At 36.2% G+C, this 21,923-nt stretch overlaps 1 protein-coding gene across 7 annotated transcripts in view; it reads left to right on the top strand.

Annotated features, from left to right (window-relative positions):
• Positions 1 to 1,223: 1,223 nt before the first annotated feature.
• Positions 1,224 to 21,923, top strand: part of LOC149561117 (uncharacterized) — a 123,195-nt gene continuing 102,495 nt past the window's right edge. For 3 of the 7 annotated variants that reach the window (XM_089824965.1, XM_089824968.1, XM_089824963.1), the window contains exons 1-2: positions 1,224 to 1,380; positions 1,686 to 1,867. In XM_089824965.1, coding sequence (XP_089681091.1) covers positions 1,242 to 1,380; positions 1,686 to 1,867 — 321 coding nt within the window. In that variant the 5' untranslated portion in view covers positions 1,224 to 1,241. Of the gene's footprint in view, positions 1,381 to 1,605; positions 1,868 to 21,923 lie in introns of all 7 variants that reach the window. The other 4 variants (XM_089824969.1, XM_089824964.1, XM_089824967.1 and 1 more) reach the window with 3 other exon arrangements.

The following is a 21,923-nucleotide window of genomic DNA, read 5'->3' as shown; positions in this document are numbered from 1 at the left end:
GTGCTAAGTGTTCCAATTATTATCATGACAGATGGATTCATGTTGATTCACTAATCATGAAACATGGGTCGATGAGTTTGACTCAAAAACTACACAGTTACATTTTGTTAGTAATATCACAATTTGACTTGCTGTGGAAATTATCTCCCACTTATCAATTGATGAGCTTAAGGGGCTTTCTAATGAATGGTTCATAAGGCACAACACTTGGTGAAGGTTTTGCAAATGAGGTTGCGAGAAGAGTGGGTTTAACCATAGAGGGAACTTCGTAGTTAAGCACGCTCGAGTTGGAGTAGTACTAGGATTGGTGACCGCACGGGAAGTCTTGGTGCTTCACCTCTGTGAGCATCACCTAGATCTAATGAGTACTAAGTGTTCCATTTATTATCATGAGAGATGGATTCATGTTGAATCACTACTCATGAAACATGGGTCGATGAGTTTGACTCAAGAACTACAAAGTTAAATCTTGATAGCAATATCACAATTTGACTTGTAATGGAAATTATCTCTCACTTATCTAATAACTAATTCTTTTTACCTTTTCAATTGTTTATGTATATAATAGTTAATAGCATTAAGTACTATCAAAGTTAAAAGATAAGTACTATTGTGATCCATCCTTTGCTAATATTAATTAGTTGTACTATAGTGAATTGATAATTACATTTTTAATTAATAACTAATTTTTTACCTTTTCACTTGTTTATGTATACAATAGTTAATAGAATTAAGTATTATCAAAGTTAAAATGATAAATACTATCTTAATCCATGCTAAAATATATACAAAAAATAAATAAATAATTTTCATATTGATGTCATTTATTTATTTATTTAGTGAAACACACTAAAATATCCAATAGTACTTGCTAAAATCCATTATAAGATCCCAAATATATGAACCAATTAAACTAATTTTAAAAATAAGAAATTTCACAAATAAATATTACAAAAATTAAAACTTCAAATTAAAAAGAATAATACTTACATTATGTATTGAAAGAATTAATCACTAGTTAAATATAATTAATTGCAATAGTATATTACCTACTACAAATACAATAACTATTAAAAAAAACATCATTAACATCAACAACACATGACTATTTGATTTGAAACACGCTAGTTTCAATAGTATAAAGAAAAGTTATCCAATGACATTCTTTGAATTTGAACCATTTTTGTTATAAAAAAATTGTTAGGAATCGAAAAATAAATAAAAAATACTCAACTCTATAAATGCATTTTTCCCCGTGTACCAGTCGCACGTACGCAGTGAGAAACCTTCGAGTGTTGCTTCCTGCCTTTCCTTTTTTCAAATCGAGTACCGTTCAGAATTCAGCTTTCTGCGAAATTTGGCATCATAGCACCAAAAATGGTAAGTACGTAAATATTCTATCATTCTATTCCAATTACCTACAATAGCTATCGTACCAAGTCGAGTCCCTCCACATTTTCCTCTGCGTAATGGCCGGACCATTCAAACTTTTTGGGTTGTGGACCGGGCGTTAACTTCATTTTTCTGGCTAATACCACAATGTGTGCACTGGGTACACATTTTTTCTCAAAATTATTAGTCTCTAAACATCAATTTCTAATATAGGATAGTTCAATTTTTATATATGGGCAAATTATAAGGGAACATAAGCTTTAGCCAGTCGCAGTAGTAAAAATTCATGGCAGTGGTAGCAGCTGAACTCCCGATGATATGTAAGAATGGCGTGGGGTGGAATTGGTGCCGTGGGCTACACGGGTTGCCACAGGACGGCAGTGTCAGTTATCTGCGCAACAGCGTCAACGGGGCCGAGGTTTACCTGGTTGGAACATGCTATATAGCTGCAAAAAGTGCACAGCTTGTTAAAGAGGTGACACCCCTTTCTTCTCATTTGTATATAAGCTGAAAAGTAGTTCGTAAACATGATGTTTGCCCAGCCAATTAAAGCGATTTAGTATGCTTTTGAAAATAGCTTGTAAATTTCGTTGCCCTAACTTTGAGATTACATTCTGCAATTAGTTATCAAGATGCGAAAAATAAATTAACAATAGTGGTATGCTTATCTTATGAAGTTGACTGACCTAAAATCTATCAACCTGAGAAAATTTAGGAGGGTTTTCCACGAGATTGGCCTTCTTCATCCTTTCAAGTTCTTTTGGAAACTTTAGGTGTAAATGGGAAATTCAGATTTAAAAAATATATAAACAATATGCAAATAGATATCCAGTTTTAAACTTTAGAATTATAATAACGATGTCATGGAAGGCTGCACATAGATTTAACATTGCAAAAATTGAGCTGAAACTTTTCAGCCCTACACCAACTTCAGTCAACGTTTCACGGCTAGGATGTAGAGCTCTTAATTCATTTTGTTTGAAATGAAATGAAATGAAAGTTTTTAATGATGTCCACGACACCCACGGCCTATGGGACCAAAAGAACCCTTAGTTAAATTACTGTGCTTTCTCCAGGCTGTCCCTATTGTTGTGGATCCGCATAAGTAAGCTTGCCCTCTTGTGGAGTATTGCCCTTTCGAAAAGTTCTTTTATGTTGGTCCCCTGTAAAGTGTCCTTGTGTTGGTTGCGAATGTCCTGGTTTCTATGGTTGTATTTTTTCGCTTCAATCGGATTGGCCTAAAAATAAAAATGAGAACTGCAGTTAATGTAACAGATTGGGATTTTTTTTTTCCTTGCACCTTACTTATTACTCTAACTTTGTACATCCTAGTTAAGTGTAACCATGCCCTCCACCTATATTATATAAGGTAAATTTGAATTTTAAGGGGGCTGTTGAGTGATATGATAAGTGCAATTGTGTGGGACTATCAGGATCAAACTGTCGGATCTGTCTTTTGAGTTTTATCCCCCCAAAAAATATCTTATTCATTATTTGTAATGTATGATATTTTATTTCTGTAATAGACAGAAGCAAATTCGAATTAATTCATACATCGCACTTATTTCATTATCATTTGTAAGGCATTGTATATTTTATATAACTCATAAAACATTTGATTTAGGAGCTGATATCCAAATTTGAAATGGGCACCCCGGGATGTCCCAAAAAACTAAACCAATTTGCTGAAAGGAATTTTGTCAAACAGTTTGCATTCAACCTCTTATTTCTCTGTTTAATGTTTTAAACCCCTTATAACTCCGGAAATCAAACGTTTATTTGTTTGTTGTGTTTTGTGCATGGAATTGGTATCATACAACATAAACAAGAAAGAAACTACAATAATATGCAAAGTGGTAATGAACTGCTACTAATAAAATGTTATTTTCGGAATTCATAAAACCAAATACATGGCAGATTTATCAACTCACTAATTACTTCAGCAGTATTGACTTAATATTCCAGCCCATGCTTTCGAACTTGCTGCTACAGTGCTTTGTCCTTTAATCAGTCCACTACCTTCGTAATATCATTCCCTCAAAGCGGTATAAGCGTCGGAAAAGTAGTGAAGAAGATATGAGCAAAATACCAAATCTGCCTGTAGCTGGAAATGCAACTAAATTGCCTGATAATGAAGCCAATAACAAAAAATTTCAAAGGCCAAACCCCAAGGGAATGACGTCTAGAATGTTACAAGAGAGGATAGACGTCCTCAAATGCCAAGAACGGAGCTGCAACTCACATACCAATTTCTTCTCATATTCAACCTGGCTAATGAAGCCACAAATGCTTCCTTTTATTCTATTTCCAAGGGTCCGCTCAACTCATATGGGCAATGTGGGATAAAAGATGTGTAGTATATAAAACATATATTAAAATACCCCTTATGTCTCCCTTGGGTACACATCCTCATAAAATAAATATTAAAGTAACACTTTAATATTTTACAATTAAATTAGACGTTACTTTAATAAAACTTTAGGCATTAAAATGTATTAGCAATCGGACTTCGAATAATGTGAGTGATAGCTCATTGGAAAGCTCTCACCGAGGAGTATCAAATCCAATCACCAAAATTGACCTGCACTGTGTCCTGCCGACTTACTAAAAATAGTAAGTATGCCTGAAATTGAGTAAATCAACTTCGTTTTGGCCCAAACTGGAAATGACTAGGCCAAAACACTCCAGGATCCCATTAAACCCTTCGTTAGCCCTCAGGACCATGTAGAACAAGGCTAACGCACACACACATGGTCAACTGCTAAAATGGGGACATTACAAAATTATAAGGATATAAATGACAAAATATGATATTTCTTTTTTCTGAACTACTATCTTATCCTCCTTTAGATGTGCAAGCCATAACAATCCCTCCTCAGTATCTTATATGGACATGTTATCCATGAGAAAAATTATATGGCAATAACAGAATGTCTATGTAGTTTAATTGTTACTATAGGTTATTAAACTCGAGAAAAACAATGTTAAAGACAAGATAAGATAAACTATTAATGTTCAACAAAAGACCACAAACAAGTCTAAAGGCCAGGAGGTAGCAAGACCACCAAACGGTGTCCTAGAAAAAGGAAACAAATAGAGCGAGAAGCAAACAAAGAGAAACAACGCTACACAAGAGAGACGACGAGACCACAAAGCAACTAGCAGTTCATAGTCGACATAAAGTAACCCCAAACGAGGGATAACTATCCGTGTGCGAAGAAGTCCGAGCTTGCCACTTGAGAGAGGGGGACTGTTGTTACTGATGGTGTATGTGCATATGATGTTTGCACGGCCTCATTGATTTGGTTTGAGTAGCAGTAGATGGCCCTCCAGCACGCTTGGTTCCTTTGGGAGAGCTAACCAGAGTGAAGAAGGAAGTGATAAGTTGGTGAAGGGACGTAGGCCCAAAGGGGGATAGCTCTTGTAGAGTGCGATTTTATTTGACAAAAAGTGAAACTTAAAATAACATAAATAAAAATGCAACACAATCAAACAATAAGAAGGTAAAAAACCCTCCTTAGTGAGGGAAACAACCATACCCACTCAAAATTGATCCTTTATTTATATCTTTAATCAAAATGCAACACTTTACAACTGAGAAAAACTTTAGAACTTAAATGATTACACTTTGATCATTGTTCTTAACATTACATCTCTCTTCAAATAGTCACAATATATAGAATCAATGATCTTAGATCATAACATTTAGTTCTTCACCCTCAAAATTCGAATACAAAAGGCTGCTCATGAAACAATAGGAGACAACTCTAGTCAAAACAAAATCTCGCCAACCAATGCCAATTGAATCATATATATATATATATATATATATATATATATATATATAAGCATAGAAGGTAGAAGGCTACAACAACGTATTAAACTCCAATCTACAGAATCCACAAATAAAACACGATACAATCTTTTTAAGAGAAAGGGAGAAGAACTTCAACGTCTATAGGAAGAGCTGGGAAAATCGCTTGATAATGATCTTTAAGTCACAATAAATGTGATTCGATTTCCATTCTTTTTAGTTACGAATCACAATAGACACATGAGAATAAGAAAATCAATATCAAAGGATATTGTTTATGATGAGTATAAAAGAACCAAACACCACTAGAAAGTCATGACAGTTGAGGAAGAAGACAAGGCAAACATGGCAAATGGTGTTTTGTCATCAAAAGAAGATGATACGAAATAAACACTGAAGCAACAAGGCACAAACCATGAGAGATAAGCCTGGCAACAACATCGTACAACAACTGACACATATGATCAGAATGAATAGAGCCAACAAGATCATCATGAGTACTAGCAGAGACGTGGACCACAAAAGCATCAAAAGAGATTTTTCACTGAATGGCAAAATTAGAAGATCTGTCTCACAGCTATAAAAATTCAACACTCCCTCTTAGCAAATGAGAGATCTTCAATATCTCAACTCATGACAAGTGAACATAGTAGTCACATGAATGTCAACAAAATCTCATCATAAATCTTCAAAAGAAATTGTTATCTTAGCATAACAATGTTCACCATACCTACTTCTAGAGGGTGAACCACATAGCACAAAACAAAGTCATGTAGTCACATTCATGGCATCCACCATGCTTAGTTGCAAAGCATGGATCGACGGATTTCACCTCTAACTTCTCTCACAAAAGAACTCATTAACAAGGGATTGCAGCTCGAACTTCTCTTAGAGAAGAACTCATTAACAAGTGATTGCACCTTGAACTTTCTCTGAGAGAAGAACTCATTAACAAGGGATTACACCTCGATATTTTCTGTTAGAGAAGAACTCATCAACAAGAGATTGCACCTCGATATTTTCTGTCAGAGAAGAACTCATCAACAAGAGACTGCACCTCGGACTTCTCTCTCAGATAAGAACTCATTAATAATATGCATAGTCACTGAAAATGGGATTCTCTTTCAGCAAGAGAATCATTTTCCTCTAAGCCAAGCTTGTCCCAAAAGTAGCAAAACTTCACTCTCGGAAGAGGCTTGGTAATTACATCTGCAACCTGTTTCTCTGTAGGAACGTATTTAAACTCAATGGCTTTCCTTTGAACCATGTCCCTTATATAATGATATTTAGTCTCCAAATGTTTTGACCTGTCATGGAACATTGGATTGACTAACCTGATCACAGTTGTTTCCAAAGGCTGTACAAAAAGATTTGCAAGAAGTTTATGAAGCCACATTGCTTCTTTTGCAACCATACATTCTGCAACATTCATTGCTCCACCTGTACTCTTTGCCACAGACGATTGTTTTCTGCTGGACCAAGAGATCATGGTTGAGCCTAGGCTGAAACAACATCTTGAAGTACTCTTCTTGTTAGGTACACACCCTGTCCAATCTGTATCAGAAAATCCTTGAAAGGTTCAACTCAATACCTGAGGAGTATTTTAGTCGATATCCTACTGTACCACAAACATATCTAATATTTGTTTGGTTGCTGCAAGGTGAATTTGTCTTTGCACATGAACATATCTAATATTTGTTTGGCTGCCACAAGCTGAATTTGTCTTTACACATAAACTGACTCAATGTATTAACTGCAAAATGTGTATCGGGTGTTATGTTAACCAAGTATATTAAGGAACCAATAAACCACCTGCACATAGGAGGATCAATTAAATCTGAATACAACATCATCTTCATGTAATTTCTTCATATTTACTTCCATGGGAGTGACCATAAATTTACATTCTAGCATACCAAATCTTTTCAAAATATCTATTGTATATTTTCCTTGACTTAAAATAATTTCATTTGATCTTTTCCACACCTCAAGCCCAAGGAAATAATGCAGCAAGCCAAGATCTTTCATTTCAAATTTTGAAATATACCAACAAGTATACCTGTCTTTTCTGAAGGATCTAATTTTGATCTTTTCTCTTTTTGGACGCGAAAATAAACCGGTCCAAAATTCTGAAGTGACCAATATCTTGTTTGATGCTTGCAAAAGCTTCTTCAGGACTCATGTGGTCAAGAAATTGATGAGGACTATGGCTCTGAATATGAACTTTTGTCTTGCATGCCTAAGCACATACAAAAATCTGAAGACTTTGGTCGTGAATTATTTCCTTTGCTGCCTTAATATATCTATTCTTCCTTTCAGCTATATTGTTTTGTTGAGGGTTATAGGGAACACAAAATTCCCTCTTAATTGTTAAGTTTAGCCCAAAATTTAAGATAACCAACAATAAGGAGCCAAAAAAGATACAAGAGTGACACAAAATTATCTTGGGAAAACCGTACAAGATGAAGGGGAAATCCCAACCACACAACAAAAGATCTCTTTATTGATAATAAAATATTCGAGTGTACACTGCCTTTTGCTTGATGCGATATATATAATGAGAGATACTCTTCGCATTCCAACTGAAGGTCTCTTCAATTTCCAAAACATAAACATGTCTTTGTAATTAATAATACAATTTATCATAAATGTCCTTTTCAGCTGAAGGTGACTATAACGGTATTAACGGCTAGAGATAAAGATCTCTACCGCAGCTACAATCTTCAACACTCCCTCTTAGGGAGAGAGGGATCTTTAGCTGAACAATCACATAGATCCTCTAAAGTTTATGGAATCACTCAACATGAAAACCCTACAAGAAATGCAACCATCTTTCATCAAAGATTCTCTCAATTTGATGTTGTCATGGAATCTCTCAACATGACTCTAGAGAACAATTTACTCATTGTTAATAATCATGGAATCACTCAACATAGTAGATGGAAATATTTATTCATAATTAATAATCATGGAATCACTCAACATGAAAAACTTGCAAAAATCACTTTCAACTTTTATCACAGACTCACTCAATGTGATACTGTCATGGGATCTCTCAATATGACAAGTTAGTAAGGTTTACAACTAGCTTATCACGAACTATCTCAACGTGATACAGTCACGGACTCTCTCAACATGACTTCCAACTCCCAAATCTCTTAATGCGATGACATTATGGAATCTATCTACATGATGTTCACTATGAATGTCTCATAAGTGAAAAAGTTATAGGGTTGTCCTTACAACTTATTATTAATTTCATATGAATAATAACTCACAAAATCACACTTGAAAATCTTTTCCAACAAGTGTCTCAAAATCTAACAAGAAATAAAATCACTGATGAAACAAAAAATAATAAAAAATAACAAGACTTCCATAAACACTCCCTCTTAACTATCACAAGAAGATAGTTGATGAAGCCTTTCTCTAAGACTAAAACATTTCCCTCTTAAAAATCATGTTTATTGCATCATGCAACCAATAGAGATTAAATCAACTTATCATATAGATCAATCAAGGACTACTTTGATCAATGCAATAAAATTGTGATAGTATCTTCCCTCTAAAGTTGAATATCTCACTCTTAATGTGCAACATCAAAGCAACATCTCCATCTCATTATTTCTTGTTGCATCTTGATTCTGCACCCAAGAGAGATATGAAAAGCTGATAACTTCAACTATAATAGAAATCATTGTTATAATCATACACTATATAACACCTATTTATGATCAATGCTTAAAATAAAATACTTATCTCTTTGGAGTATAATCATGTATAAACACTAACAAAATTATCCCATTCAATTTGAAGGTTTCCCAACTGTATGAATTCTAGAGGATTATTCACATTTGAAGATATCCTGCTCTCCTGCACGTAGAAAACAACCATGGTGCTCCCCTTTTCAGGAATATTGACATATAATTCAAGCTCCAACAATGTCCATTCCAAAAGCGGTTGTGTAATTGCACTTGCATTCACAATTTTAGTAGAGGTCTCTCCCTGCCCGCTAGACATTGTTTGAGCACACCACCAATAATTTCTGCCTTTTGTAGTTAAAATTAGGGAGAATACTTTCTTCATACTTTGTGGAGGAAATGATTAGGAGACGTCGATTACAAGATATCCCCATTTAGGCACAACTTGACAAGATTCTTCTCGAGGAGAAATATGCATTGGACATAATTGACAATTGTCACTTATTGCATGCTCAATTCGACCATCACTTTCATTTGCTTGAAATTGTTGGGATTGGTTTGATCCTCAAGTTACTTTATTACACACATGCTCCCATGCTCCCTCTCTGTGCGGACATGCCCCCTCTCTGTGACTTTACTACACAGAGAACACTGCAACAAGTCTCGCCACACCTACCTTTATCACTTCATTCCTCAACACCTTTACCTTCTCTGTATCCTCCTCTATATTTAGCGCAATAGTTTCTCCGGGCGCTTGCCTTCTTAGTTGAAAATTTCGATAATATTGCTCTGGGAAGATACCCCCTCTCTCGTTTTAAGCTGGCATTACTTTGCTCAATTGTCGATACAAATTCTCCATCACTTGTGACACATGCACATGATTCTTTATCGTGACCAAACAAGTACAAGAAGTAATATGATAGGACGTTTCTTTGCCATAGAGCATATGAAAGGGAATATTGCTGATAAAGGAAGGCGATTGACATAGGAACTAGAAGATGCCAAAAATATACGAGACAACATGCTGGCAAAAACACACAATAAATACGCAAAAAAAATGGTTGGAGGAAGACGAAACCAATGACAATAAAAAATCATCACTCCAAGTGACGAGAAGACCGCATCCAATCTGGGTGTGAGCAAATAGATGAGGGGCAAGCTCTAGCAATAGTAAATTTAGAAGATGCCAAGATCATATATGAAAGGGGATCAAATCATAAAATTAGATATGATAATAAAACTTAAATTGAAAGATAAACTTGGGTGCGATCGAAGTGAAGCAGACAACATTGCAAACCACACAAAAATTGGGAGGATCAACAATTGAACAATTTTGGCAACACTCATATTATTCATAACATAGAATGCCGGTACTGCTTGAAAGAATAATAAGGGAGATGATGGCCTGCTACATCCGTTAGTGTCTAGAAGTAAGAATTTCCAAATCTTCAATGCAATGAGACCACAATCCTTTTGCTTCATCAACCCAATAGATTCTATATGGTGATACTCAACCCAACCGCAATCATAAATTTCAAATTCACTTTTGTTGATCTGAACTGATATGCTAAAATCTAATCGTCTGCTTCAGATGAGTCATTTATTTACAACACACTTCCAGAGAATCTATAGGACAATAATTCATAAAACATTTTTCTATTAGATATTGCTGCCAGAGAATGATCACACATGCCTACACAACAAAAGAAGTCTCTACAATTGACTATTGATAAGAAATCGCCTTTCTTGATAGAACTAGACTTTGCTACCATTTTAAGTTTAGCCCATGATTTAAGAAAACCAGCAATAAGGAGCCAACAAAGATACAAGAGTTGTGCAGAATTATCTTGGGAAAACACTTCAAGATGAAGGGAAAAACCCAGCCACACCATAAAAGATCTCTTTAATGATAATAAAATATCTAAGTGTACAATGCCTTTTGCTTGATGCAATATATATAACACAAGGAGAGACTCTTCACATTCCAACTGAAGGTCTCTTCGATTTCCAAAACATAACTCTTTATTTTCAAATACAACTCTTCGTATTTTCATGCCTTAATGCATGTTGTATGACACGTCTTTATATTTGATATTGCAATTTTTTATAAATGTCCTTTTTAGCTAAAGGTGGCTATAATGGTGTTAACACCCAGAGATAAATATCTCTATCTCAGCAACACTCTTTAACATCAATACCAGCTTCAACATAGTAATCATGAAATAAACCAGAGACATTCTCTTCCATTATTAGGCCTTAAAATCTTAATCCTTTTGTTAGAAACATTTTCAACAAGTGCTTTAAAATCTTTGAAATGGGTCAACACCTCATCAAACTCTTTTGACTTAAGAAAGTATAGCCAGCACATACGAGAATAATTATCTTTGAAAGTAACATAATACCAAAAACCACTAATAGAAGCAACCGACATGGGGCCACAATCTGAATGAATTGAATCTAGAATATCATTTTCTCTATTTTCACTATTATGAAATGTGCTCTTAATATTCATACCTAGAGTGCATCACTTGCAGATTTCTCCATGGTTTTGATTCAGCTTCAAGAGACCAATTACAACCTTCTCCATAGTGGCTAAAGTTTTGAAATTTAAATGACCAAACCTCTTATGCCAAAGTTCATTTGAGTCTGAAGCATTAAGAGCAAAAGCATGCAAAGGATGAGCTAAAAGTTAGTAGAGACTATCATGGTGAACTATAATTTCACAAGCTGATTGAATACTGAAATTCATTTTCCATGCCAAGACTACCATCAACAAAAGCAAAATGATACCCTTTGTCTTCTTATGCTGATATAGAGATTAATTTCCTCTTTATGCCAGGTACAAATAATACACTACTTAGATGAAGAGGAATTCTACAATCTAATTTAAAAGAAGTAGAACCAACACCTTTTACTGAATAACTTGCATCATCACCAATTATGACTTGCAGATGAAAATCTTTTTCTTTCAAATAGAGAAGATGTTCTTTGTAATCAGTAATATGATGAGATGCACTGCCAATTAAAGATCTTTGTTTGTAGAAATATTGCTTGAAAGAGCACAAATAAATAAGAATCCCTCTGAATCTTCACCCGACTCCTTTTGAGGAGAAGAATTTTCTACAATAGTTGTAGTTACTTGAGACTTTGATCTAGAATAATAGTCTTTAACAATGTGCCCTAACTTGTCACACTTGAAGCATTGGATTTGTGAAAAATCCTTTTTTCCTTTCTTGGAGTTGGGAGCAGATTCACAGTTTTTATCTCTAATCCTCTTTCTTTCTTACCTTTTCCTTTAGAAGTGTGAGCTGCAAATACATGATCATCATTGTGGTGATTTCTATGACCATTTCCTCTTGCTTCTAATCTTTAGTCTCCTTGGATATAGTAAGCCCTTAACTTGTCATATTTTGGAAGTTCATCTCTTCCACTAACGCCTTGAATGAAGGACTCTCAAGAATGAGGAAGTCCATTGATAACAAGCATGACGAGATCCTTGTCTGAAAATGTTTCACCAATGTCACTAAGTTGATCCTTCAATTCTGTAATTTTCATAAACTATAGAGTCAACCTTTTCCATAAATTATAGAATTGCCTTTTTTATTACGAAGTAATTGGAAAATATTTGCTTGTTATTAATAGTGATCAAGAGATCAATTTATACAAGACACTGAACGATGTTTCCTTAAGAAACAATCATAAAGAATAGAAACATTCTATTCTAGAAACAAAAAACTAAATATTAGAAACATTCTAATATTTACAGCAGATTACAATAGATAACCATTAGATACTAAATAGAGATAATAGAAGCTATCTATTATCGTAATACCCTCCCTTAATGGTTAATCTATCTAGAGCATGAAGCTGTCAAAAAGCGTAAAAGGCAGATTTTGTCTTCTCAAGGTGCTCTGCATTGTTCGTTGTGTGCTGTGAACCAGATTGCTTAGAGAGGGCAGCTAAGCACTTCCGACATTCAACCTTCATGTGCCCAAATTTGTGGCAATAGTTGCATTGAATGTTTTTCTTCTGGGAGGCTTCTGAATTTGGAGCAGAGGATGTTTGCTTAGAAGACCGTTGATGGTACTTTGGATAATGCTCCAAAACAAATTGCAAAAAGCCATGATTTTTAGGAGGAAATAAAAATAGCTGAACATGATTTTTGGGGTGAAAAATCAGTCAAAACCCAACATTATTTTTGAGGTGAAAAATCAATCAATACCTGACATGAATTTTGAGATGAAAAATCAATCAAAACTTGACATGATTTTTGAGGTGAAAAATCAATCAAAACCTAACAATACAAAGCTTCTTTTTTTAGGTAAAACGGTAAAACCCAACAAATAATTTTTGAGGAAAAAATTACAAACCAACAAAGGAATCCGACACAACCTTGCGAATTACAGAATCAGAAATTTTTATGGGAAAATTTATAGAAACCCATAAGAATGTTTTTTAAGGGAAAAAAATGAAAGCCCATCAGAATTTTTTTCAGGCTAGAGAAAAAATTATGAAAACCCACCAGAATTTTTAAGGGAGGCAAAACATGAGACTTTGCATGGTAAAGCAACACATGCAAATAGCAGGCAAGTATGTGCAACAAACATGCAACCCTCAAAAAGTAGACCCTGAAAATTTGAAGGGTGACCCAAAAGAGAGCTCAAAAAACCCAGAAAGAATATATTGTTAGTTTCTAGATTGGCTGGCTCAAAAATTGAGGCACCAAAATCGGGGCACCAAAAAAATCTGATGATAACCTAGTTGAGCTCTCGAAAAACCCATCAAGAAACCGGAATCAATTTTTTTTCCAAACTTGAAAATTAGGGTTTTGAACAGAAACGATTGTGCTGCAAAAAAACCACAAAAAATGGCAGAAATGTGCAAAAAAAAGATACTAGAAACCCTAAATTTTTAGCTCAGAATTTTTTTTTGATTTCAAATTCTAGGTGGGTTTTTTGAGTGCTCAGCGGGGTTATTGTTAGATTTTTCTGGGTGCCTTGTTTTCCTAGCCAGTGGATGTGGAAATTGACAACATATTTTTTCCAAGTTTTTTGAGCTCTCTTTTGGGTACCCCTTCAAAGTTTTTGGGTCTTCCATTTTTTTGCCTCGAAGAATGTGCCTTCACAGATTTTCATTTTTTTCATTGAAAAACATGCTATGGCATCATTGACTAATATTCTGGTCGAGAGCAATTCAAATTTCTATGGTCGAAATTATGGCACTTGGAAGCAGTGGATAAGAGCAATTTTTGAATATCGAAATACCAATCAAATTGTTCTACGTGTTACACAGCGTTCGACTGCTCCTGGTATTGATCAGGATATATGGGATCTAAATAATTGAGAGGCGATAATGCTTCTCAAATTATCTGTAGCTAATGATCAACTCTCTCAGATTCCATCCAGCAAGACAACTTTTGAGATATCGACACATCTCAAAAATCTTCATGAGACTCTTGACAAAAAAAGCTTTCTTCTTGAAGAACACTCCGTTTTCTATTATCATGGACGAGCGAACATCGCTCGTGGCTTACATGAATAGGATTTAGGAAATCCGTGATTAGTTGCTTGCTATGCTCCACGGAGTTTTTGGGACGGGAACGTTTTAAGGGACGCAAAGGTGTTTCCGGTACGAGGACGGGTCAAAGCCAAAATTTAGGGGACGGGACCTTAGGGGATTACGATTAAAAATATAGGAGGTTTTTTAATATAGAGAGACAATTCAAGTATGCATATCATAACATTGATAAACCATTCACCATAGACATTTTAGAAGATCAATACATGGAAATATCAAATGACAAATACTGAGTATCTTCATTATAACATATCACATACGTACGTAGTAAAATCAAAATGCCTAAAGTCTCCAAGTATTATGCATGAAATCATAATGGAATAAAGAGAAGTGCAACTAAAATAGTAAGTAGTAAATAGAAATACTAAATGCAATCTTTCCTCACTGCTGCTACTGCTGTTGCTCTATGTTTTTTTTCCCTCTTAGCAAGTACATCATATCTTAAAATGAGTTGAAGAGTTAGTGTTTTAGTGTTTTAACGAACAAATATGGTTTGCATATTTTTATTATGTCTTTAAGACAACTACGGACCCACACGAAAAGCATAATTTATTGTTTTGCCTTTACTCGACTAGTTGGAAAAAAGGGGACAGCTAGAACTTTCGGGGATGGCCCAATATTGTTGGCCATCCTCAAGTTTCTTGCCCAAATTTTTTTGCCGTTTCGGGGATGTTTCTGAATTTGGCAAAAAGGGGACAGCTTTGGGGATGGCAAAAATCTGTCCCCGTGTCCCTGTTTCGTCCCCAGGACGTGTACAAGTCTAAAAGCACAGGGGACGTGTCCCCATGGAACACTGGTTGCTTCCCTTTGGTCGCAAGATGGAGGACATTGTGGTTATCACTCTCTAGAGTTTACCCAAGTTCTATGAGCATTTTATTGAGACTTTCAACATCATGTATTCTAATGTTGATATGAAGTTCACCGATCTCTACACACTTTTGCTTTAGCAAGATTGGTGGAAACAACAGTTTGATGGCGGTTCGAGTGCCACCTCCACAGAGGAAGCCTTTGTTGCTAAATCCTTTCAGAAGGATAAAGGCAAGTCTCATCAATCTTTTCAAAAGAAGTCCTTTGCTCCAGCTTCAAAAGACTCCCGCAAGAAGAACATTCAATGCAACTATTGCCACAAATTTGGTCACATGAAGGTTGAATATCGGAAATGCTTAGCTGCCCAATCTAAGGAATCAAGTTTGCAACCCAAAGCAAATAGTGCAGAGCACACCGAGGAGATGAAATCTGCCTTTTACGCCTTCATGAGTATCCAAGAAGCTAGACAATTCATTAGAACATTGGAGTTTAATGCCTTTTACTCATGTTATCAAACACCACAATAGAATAGTGTAGTTGAATATCAGAATTGAACAATTACCGAGATGGCTTGATCCATGGTCAAACACAAACATGCTTTGAAGCAGTTCTGGGCAAAACAATTAGCACTGGAGTTTATCTTTTGAATTGGTCACCCATTGTTGTGGTCAAAGGTAAGGTTTTTGTCCCCTGAAGGAGGCCTAGTTAGGTCACAAGCCCAAAATCAGTCACCTGAAGGTTTTGTCTCTCTTGCTTTTGTTTGGATCCTTGATGCATCACGTACCAAGTTAGATGCCAAGAGTTAGAAACTCATGCTTGCTAGATACAATAGTTTTCACAAAGCCTACCGCTTGATTGACTTTGAGACATCTTGTCTCCTGTGCAGTTGTGATAAAGTCTTTGATGAGTAGCGAGGACCACTCATGCCTATTTCTCCTATTCTTGATCCAGCAGACCAACCTAGGAAGGCTCATGATTTGGGAGCTAGACTTCCATTAGGTCCACCTGATGGAAGAGCTCTAGTAGCTCCTGTAGCTCCAGTTATACCAGTGATCCTTGTACAGACACCTCTAGCTTCTCCTATAGGATAACCTCGATTTGTAGATGCTTCACCTGAGTTTGATCTGGATTCTTTTGATGAGGAACTTGATCACCAAGCATCTCTTGATACTAATGTTGGTCATTCTCCTCTTCAACCTAAGTGGTGGGCTAAGATACTTGCCGATCTTTGTGATGATAAGCTCATTGATGGCAGAATTGCTCAAAAAAAAAGCAAACCTACAAAGTCTATTAACTTTGCTCTCGTGGCCAACATTCACAGTGTGTTTGAACCTCAAACATATTCCGAGGCTAAGGAATTCCAGAGTGGGAACAAGCTATATGACAATTGAACACTAGAGCATGCTGAAGAATAACCCCTGGGTCCTTTATGATCTTCCACCAGGGAAGAAACCCATTGGTTGTAAGTGGGTTTACAAAATCAAATACAAATTTGATGGTACTTTGGATAAGTAAAAAGCTTGCTTAGTTGCAAAGGACTTTTCTCAGTGTCAGGGCATTAATTATGAGGAGACCTTTGCTTCTACTGCAAAGATGAACACCATTAGATTAGTCCTAGCTATGGTAGCACAACTTGGTTGGAAGGTCCATTAGATGGACGTCAAGAGTGCTTTCCTGAACGGTGATCTCTATGAAGAGGTCTACATGACACAATCTCCTGGTTTCAAGGTTGCCGATAAAGACCATCGGGTTCTTAGATTGGCGAAAGCTCTCCATGGCTTGAAGCAGGCCCCTCGAGCATGGTACATGAAAATTGATAAGTACCTCAGTGATCAAGGCTTTAAGAGGAGTTTTTCAAACTCAAATTTGTACATCAAGATTACAGACAGTGACATCATCCTTCTGGTTATTTATGTGGATGATTTGTGTTGGAAACTACAATTGGGAAAATTGTTATGTTGTCATTGATGTCAAATCTTATTGATGAGATAGTTTTCTCTCTAATTTGAGTGTCATACCTATTTGAGTGATGAAGAGGATTTGAGAAGTTAGTCATAACAAATGTACCTAGAGGAAAGGTTGAAGTTATGAGAAGAGATTACAATGGACACTTGATTAGTTAGACCTTGACAAGATAAAGTGATTGTTTAATCATATTCTAAGTAGAGAAGATAGTCATACTAAAGCCTTGAAGAAGTGATCAAAGATAGATCAAATGCATAGGTTTGATTGAGCAATATAATAGAAGATTAAGGAACTTGAAATATGTGCCAAGTGATGCTGGTGTCGGTCGAGTGCCAACACAAGCCGAGCAAAATCAATGTTGATTGAGCATTAGTATTGACTGAGTATCAATATATATGCTGAGTAGAAGATTTAGTAGTGACAAAGTTACATAGTGATGATCGAGTGACAAAATACAGTGTTGGCTGAGGAACAACATTTTAACAGTTTGTGAGAAATCGTCATTTCCAGCTGACTAAGTTGATTTCTTGGAATATGGAAAGCGTGTTGAAGATAAGGATGGATGACTTGGATCATTTAATGCCAAGAAAGGATTAGGTAAGTGACCTAAGGAATGGATTCCAAGAGAAGTTTCTAGAAAAGAAGAAGATTTGCAAGAAAGCGGATACATTTATTGTATGTGTTGAATCTAATCATAAACCCTAAGATCAATGGTTATGAGGAAATGACAAGATTATAATTACCTATTTAAGGAGGTACAAGGGCTGAGTTTGTATGTGAGTGTGAGCACAAGTGTTGGTGAAGAACTAATAGGGTTGGAACAATGCGTTGATGTTATTGATTGGCGAATTGAAGCAAAAGGCGGAGAAGAGATTACTTGAAGGGTTGTCAAGCGAATTAGAGATCGAGATGACAATGAAGGCTAGTCAGTGGATTAACATTAGAGTCAAATATGGATCCGGATTTGCAAAGTGAGTTGTACTTGACAGATCAAATCTATTGTTACTTTCTAACCATTATATCAGTATTTGAAATCTTTTAATCAAGGTTGACCTAAGTTCCATAGTTCCAAGAATCACGGCGATTCATGCGATTCACGCGATTCGGCGATTCGATTCAAGCCAAACGATTTTTTGTGAATCGGTGAATCGAATCAGCGATAAAGGGTTTATGAAATAAGTTACTCACTAAATTTCAAGGGTTTTTTAAATTTTCCGATTCATGGCCGATTCGATTCCGATTCATGGCCGATTCACGATTTGATTCGGCCTAGCCGATTCCGATCCGATTCCGATTCTTGTTACTTTGGACCTAACAGTCATATGTAAATCTTTTAATCAAGGTGAAATTCTAATGGAATGTTATGAAGTTCTCTAACAAGGCCACTTTTAACAAGGTGATTAAATCTTTTAACAAGGTCACATTTAACAATGTGTTTTGTAAACCTTTAACATGGTTGGCTCCCAACAGAGCTCACTTTAGAAGAGTGAAAAAATTGGTGACATGTTATTGGTGGTTTTTCTCAAATTGGGTTTCCATGTTAAATCCTAGTGTCAAACTTGTGTGGATGTTATTTGTGGTGATTTACAGTTTACGTATACATTTTGCAAGTCTGTTATATTCAGGACAGTGAACTGCTAGTTGATGTTACTGAAAGTTGATTATAGAGACAGAGTTATGGAATGTTAAGATATGAAGTAGTTTAAGTGTTTGTTTGTTCAATTGGTACATCTGGACCTTGGATAACTGATTCACCCCACCTTTCAGTTATTCTAAACATTCTAACATATTCGATCATCACTGGTAGTTTGACATCTTTGATTCAGGGAATCAAGCAGAATATATGCCAGTCTTTTGATATTACTGACCTTGGGCTCATGCATTATTGCATAGGTGTTGAGGTTTGACAACAGTCTTCTGGTATATTCATCTCTCAGTCCAAATACGCTAGGGCTCTGTTAGACAAATTCCGTATGTAGGACTACAAGCGTGCATCTACACCCATGGAGAAAGGTCTCAAGTTATCAGCAAAGTCTGATTCTCCTCCTGTTGATGATACTACATACATGCAACTGGTAGGCAGCCTCATCTACCTCTCTACTATTAGGCTTAACATCAGCTTCATAGTCTGTTATATCTCATGCTTTATGATAGCTCCCAAGGTTGATCATTGGATGGCGGCAAAGCAGGTGCTTCATTATGTTAAGGGCATTTTAGATTATGGACTTCTTTACTCTCAAAGTTCTAATCTTAGACTTAGTGGGTTCACAGATTCAGATTGGGCAAGCTCTCTTGACGATAAAAAGTCAACTTCTGGATATGTATTTAGTTTGAGATTTGGTGCCGTCACATGGACTAGTAAGTAGTAGGCAATTTCTCTCTCCTCCACAGAGGCTGAATACAGAGGGATTGTTATGGTAGGATGTGAAGCTATTTGGCTTCGTCGGATGTTTAGGTATATGTAGATGCCACCTACAGGATTGACCACTTTGTCTGTTGATAATGAAGGAGTTGTCAAGTTAGCACGAAATCCAGTCTTCCATGAACGAACCAAGCATGTGGATGTTCACTGTCATTACATACGACAATTGGTTGAAGACGAGATAATAGACTTGCCGTATGTTCTTACCATAGATCAGACTTCTGACATTCTCACGAAGCCTCTTGGTCTTGATTGTTAGTGTAGTTTTTTATTTTTCTTATTTTGCTAGGTTTTTCCTACACTTTTAATAATCTCGCTTAGGTTAATAAAGCATGTCTTATTAAGTGAATGGTTGTGAGGTGTCACCTTCCTACATGTGAGCATCAATTAGCTATCTTGGGAAGATACTTTGCTATCTTTAGTCCGATAGATGGTTGCTCCTTATTGGTTGGTGTTGCCACCTCCTCCCTCTTCCTAGCCTATATAAGCATGCTACCTAGCTTGTATTTGCATCTCTTGTTTTTGCATCCTCTTAATGCTATTTTGCTTCCAGCATTTGCATTACTCTCTTGGAGACTAACTCTATGATGCTATTTTGATTTTCTATCATTTGCATTCATAGTTTAGATATTTACTCTTTGCACTAGTTTTTTGGGTTATTAATCTTTTTGGATTCTAACATGGTATCAGAGCTTTTCTATGTGCAAGAGTAGATTTTAGTTTCTTTATTTGAGAGATTCGGGGGGGGCAAATAAACTGTATTGTAGTTTTTTGAAAAACGAAGTATGCTCTTCTCTTGCATCTTTGGATGATCCTGAGAATCAGAAAAGTTTTGACAAAAACAATTTTTCTCTGGGGTTTCAATCTCAAATCTGACAACCAATTTGCATATTTGGAGTTTTCAATCAGTTTTGCAGGTTCCAGCATGCCATTGATGGACTTAAGAAGCTGATCCAGCATTTGCATGTCATATTTTGGTTGCTGGGGTCGTTTTTTAATTTTTGGAGCCGTTTTTTACTGTTAAAGGCGTCTAATTTACACTACAACATCTTCTGTACATCAGCAAGAAAAACGCTTTCTGGGTTTTGTTTGTAACCAAAAAAAAAACCATCTGGGTATCTTTTAGATTTTGCATGCAAATTGTATATTTTGCAGAATCGAGCATGCAAAGCTACAGCCATACCCCTCTTCGTTGGCAGCCGCAGATTTGAATGCAGTTTTCAAATGTCTCGTTCTTGCTCATACGGACTCCGATTTTGATGATTCTTGTTATGAACTTGGCTATTTTTTGTGCTCTATCCACTAGTGGAGTTATTTTTTGATTTTCATGCATGAATTCTTCATAAATTACAGATTCTCAGCCGTGACTGTGCACAGTTCTCGTTTTTGAAACTTCGGAAGATCATAACTTTCTCATACGACCTCGTATCGAGGCGATTCTTTTTTTGAAAGTGCATGATTTTTCGAGTAGATCGCAGTGGTGCTGTTTGTTTCCTTGATTATTGTGCCCAAGTTTCACTTTTAGCATATGCTCTTCATGAGGAGGCCCTGTCGATTTTTCTTCCGTAACTTGAGCATACGGACGTATTTTTTCGATCCAAAAAATGCATCAAAAAGCTAGTTCTGAGATGGAGATGATGGTACAGGTGTTTTTGATTTTTGCTACAGTCTGGTTGCCTATTTTGGCAATCAAAGCCAAATGTTCTATTTTTCCTTCCGGGAGCCATATCTCGCTCATTCGGACTCTTTTCTGGGCTCGCCAGATATCATTGGAAAGCTGGTTCTGTGAGTTATTCAATTATAGAGATCTTTTACTTAGATTCTACTCCAGGTTCTTTCTCCTTCGAGTTTTGCACTTTCGCACTCTGGCGGATTACTTGGATTCTACAGGTCCTGGAATCTCTTCTTCTGTTCTTTTGGCTCACTCTTCTTTCTGATTTCTGATCATTGTTGATATTCATTGTAAGCATCTTTATGCAACGCACTGAGATAAAGTGCCACTCTTGCGTTTCGGGATCCTTTTCATCATTGTGATTCGTTGTACTCGCACTATTATATAAAGTGCCATGGGGGGGATAGTTGTTTGCCGCTTATAGACCCTCTTTCTCTAATTCCTCATGCAGTGTCGGTGACACATGCCTTTATTTGTGTTTGTACCTCACTCTCGATGTGTTTGGCTCCTGTGTTGTAGGAGATTTTTGGCCCATCTTTTCAGCTGCCTGTCACCTCACCTACCTTAAAGGGA

The sequence above is a fragment of the Cupressus sempervirens genome, chromosome 4 (genome assembly GCF_028749045.1).
Source record: "Cupressus sempervirens isolate cs-2001-9-10 chromosome 4, ASM2874904v1, whole genome shotgun sequence".
In the NCBI taxonomy this organism is placed as follows: Eukaryota; Viridiplantae; Streptophyta; class Pinopsida; order Cupressales; family Cupressaceae; genus Cupressus; species Cupressus sempervirens.
Note: the sequence above shows the minus strand (reverse complement) of the source record. Positions and strands in the feature narration are given on the sequence as shown.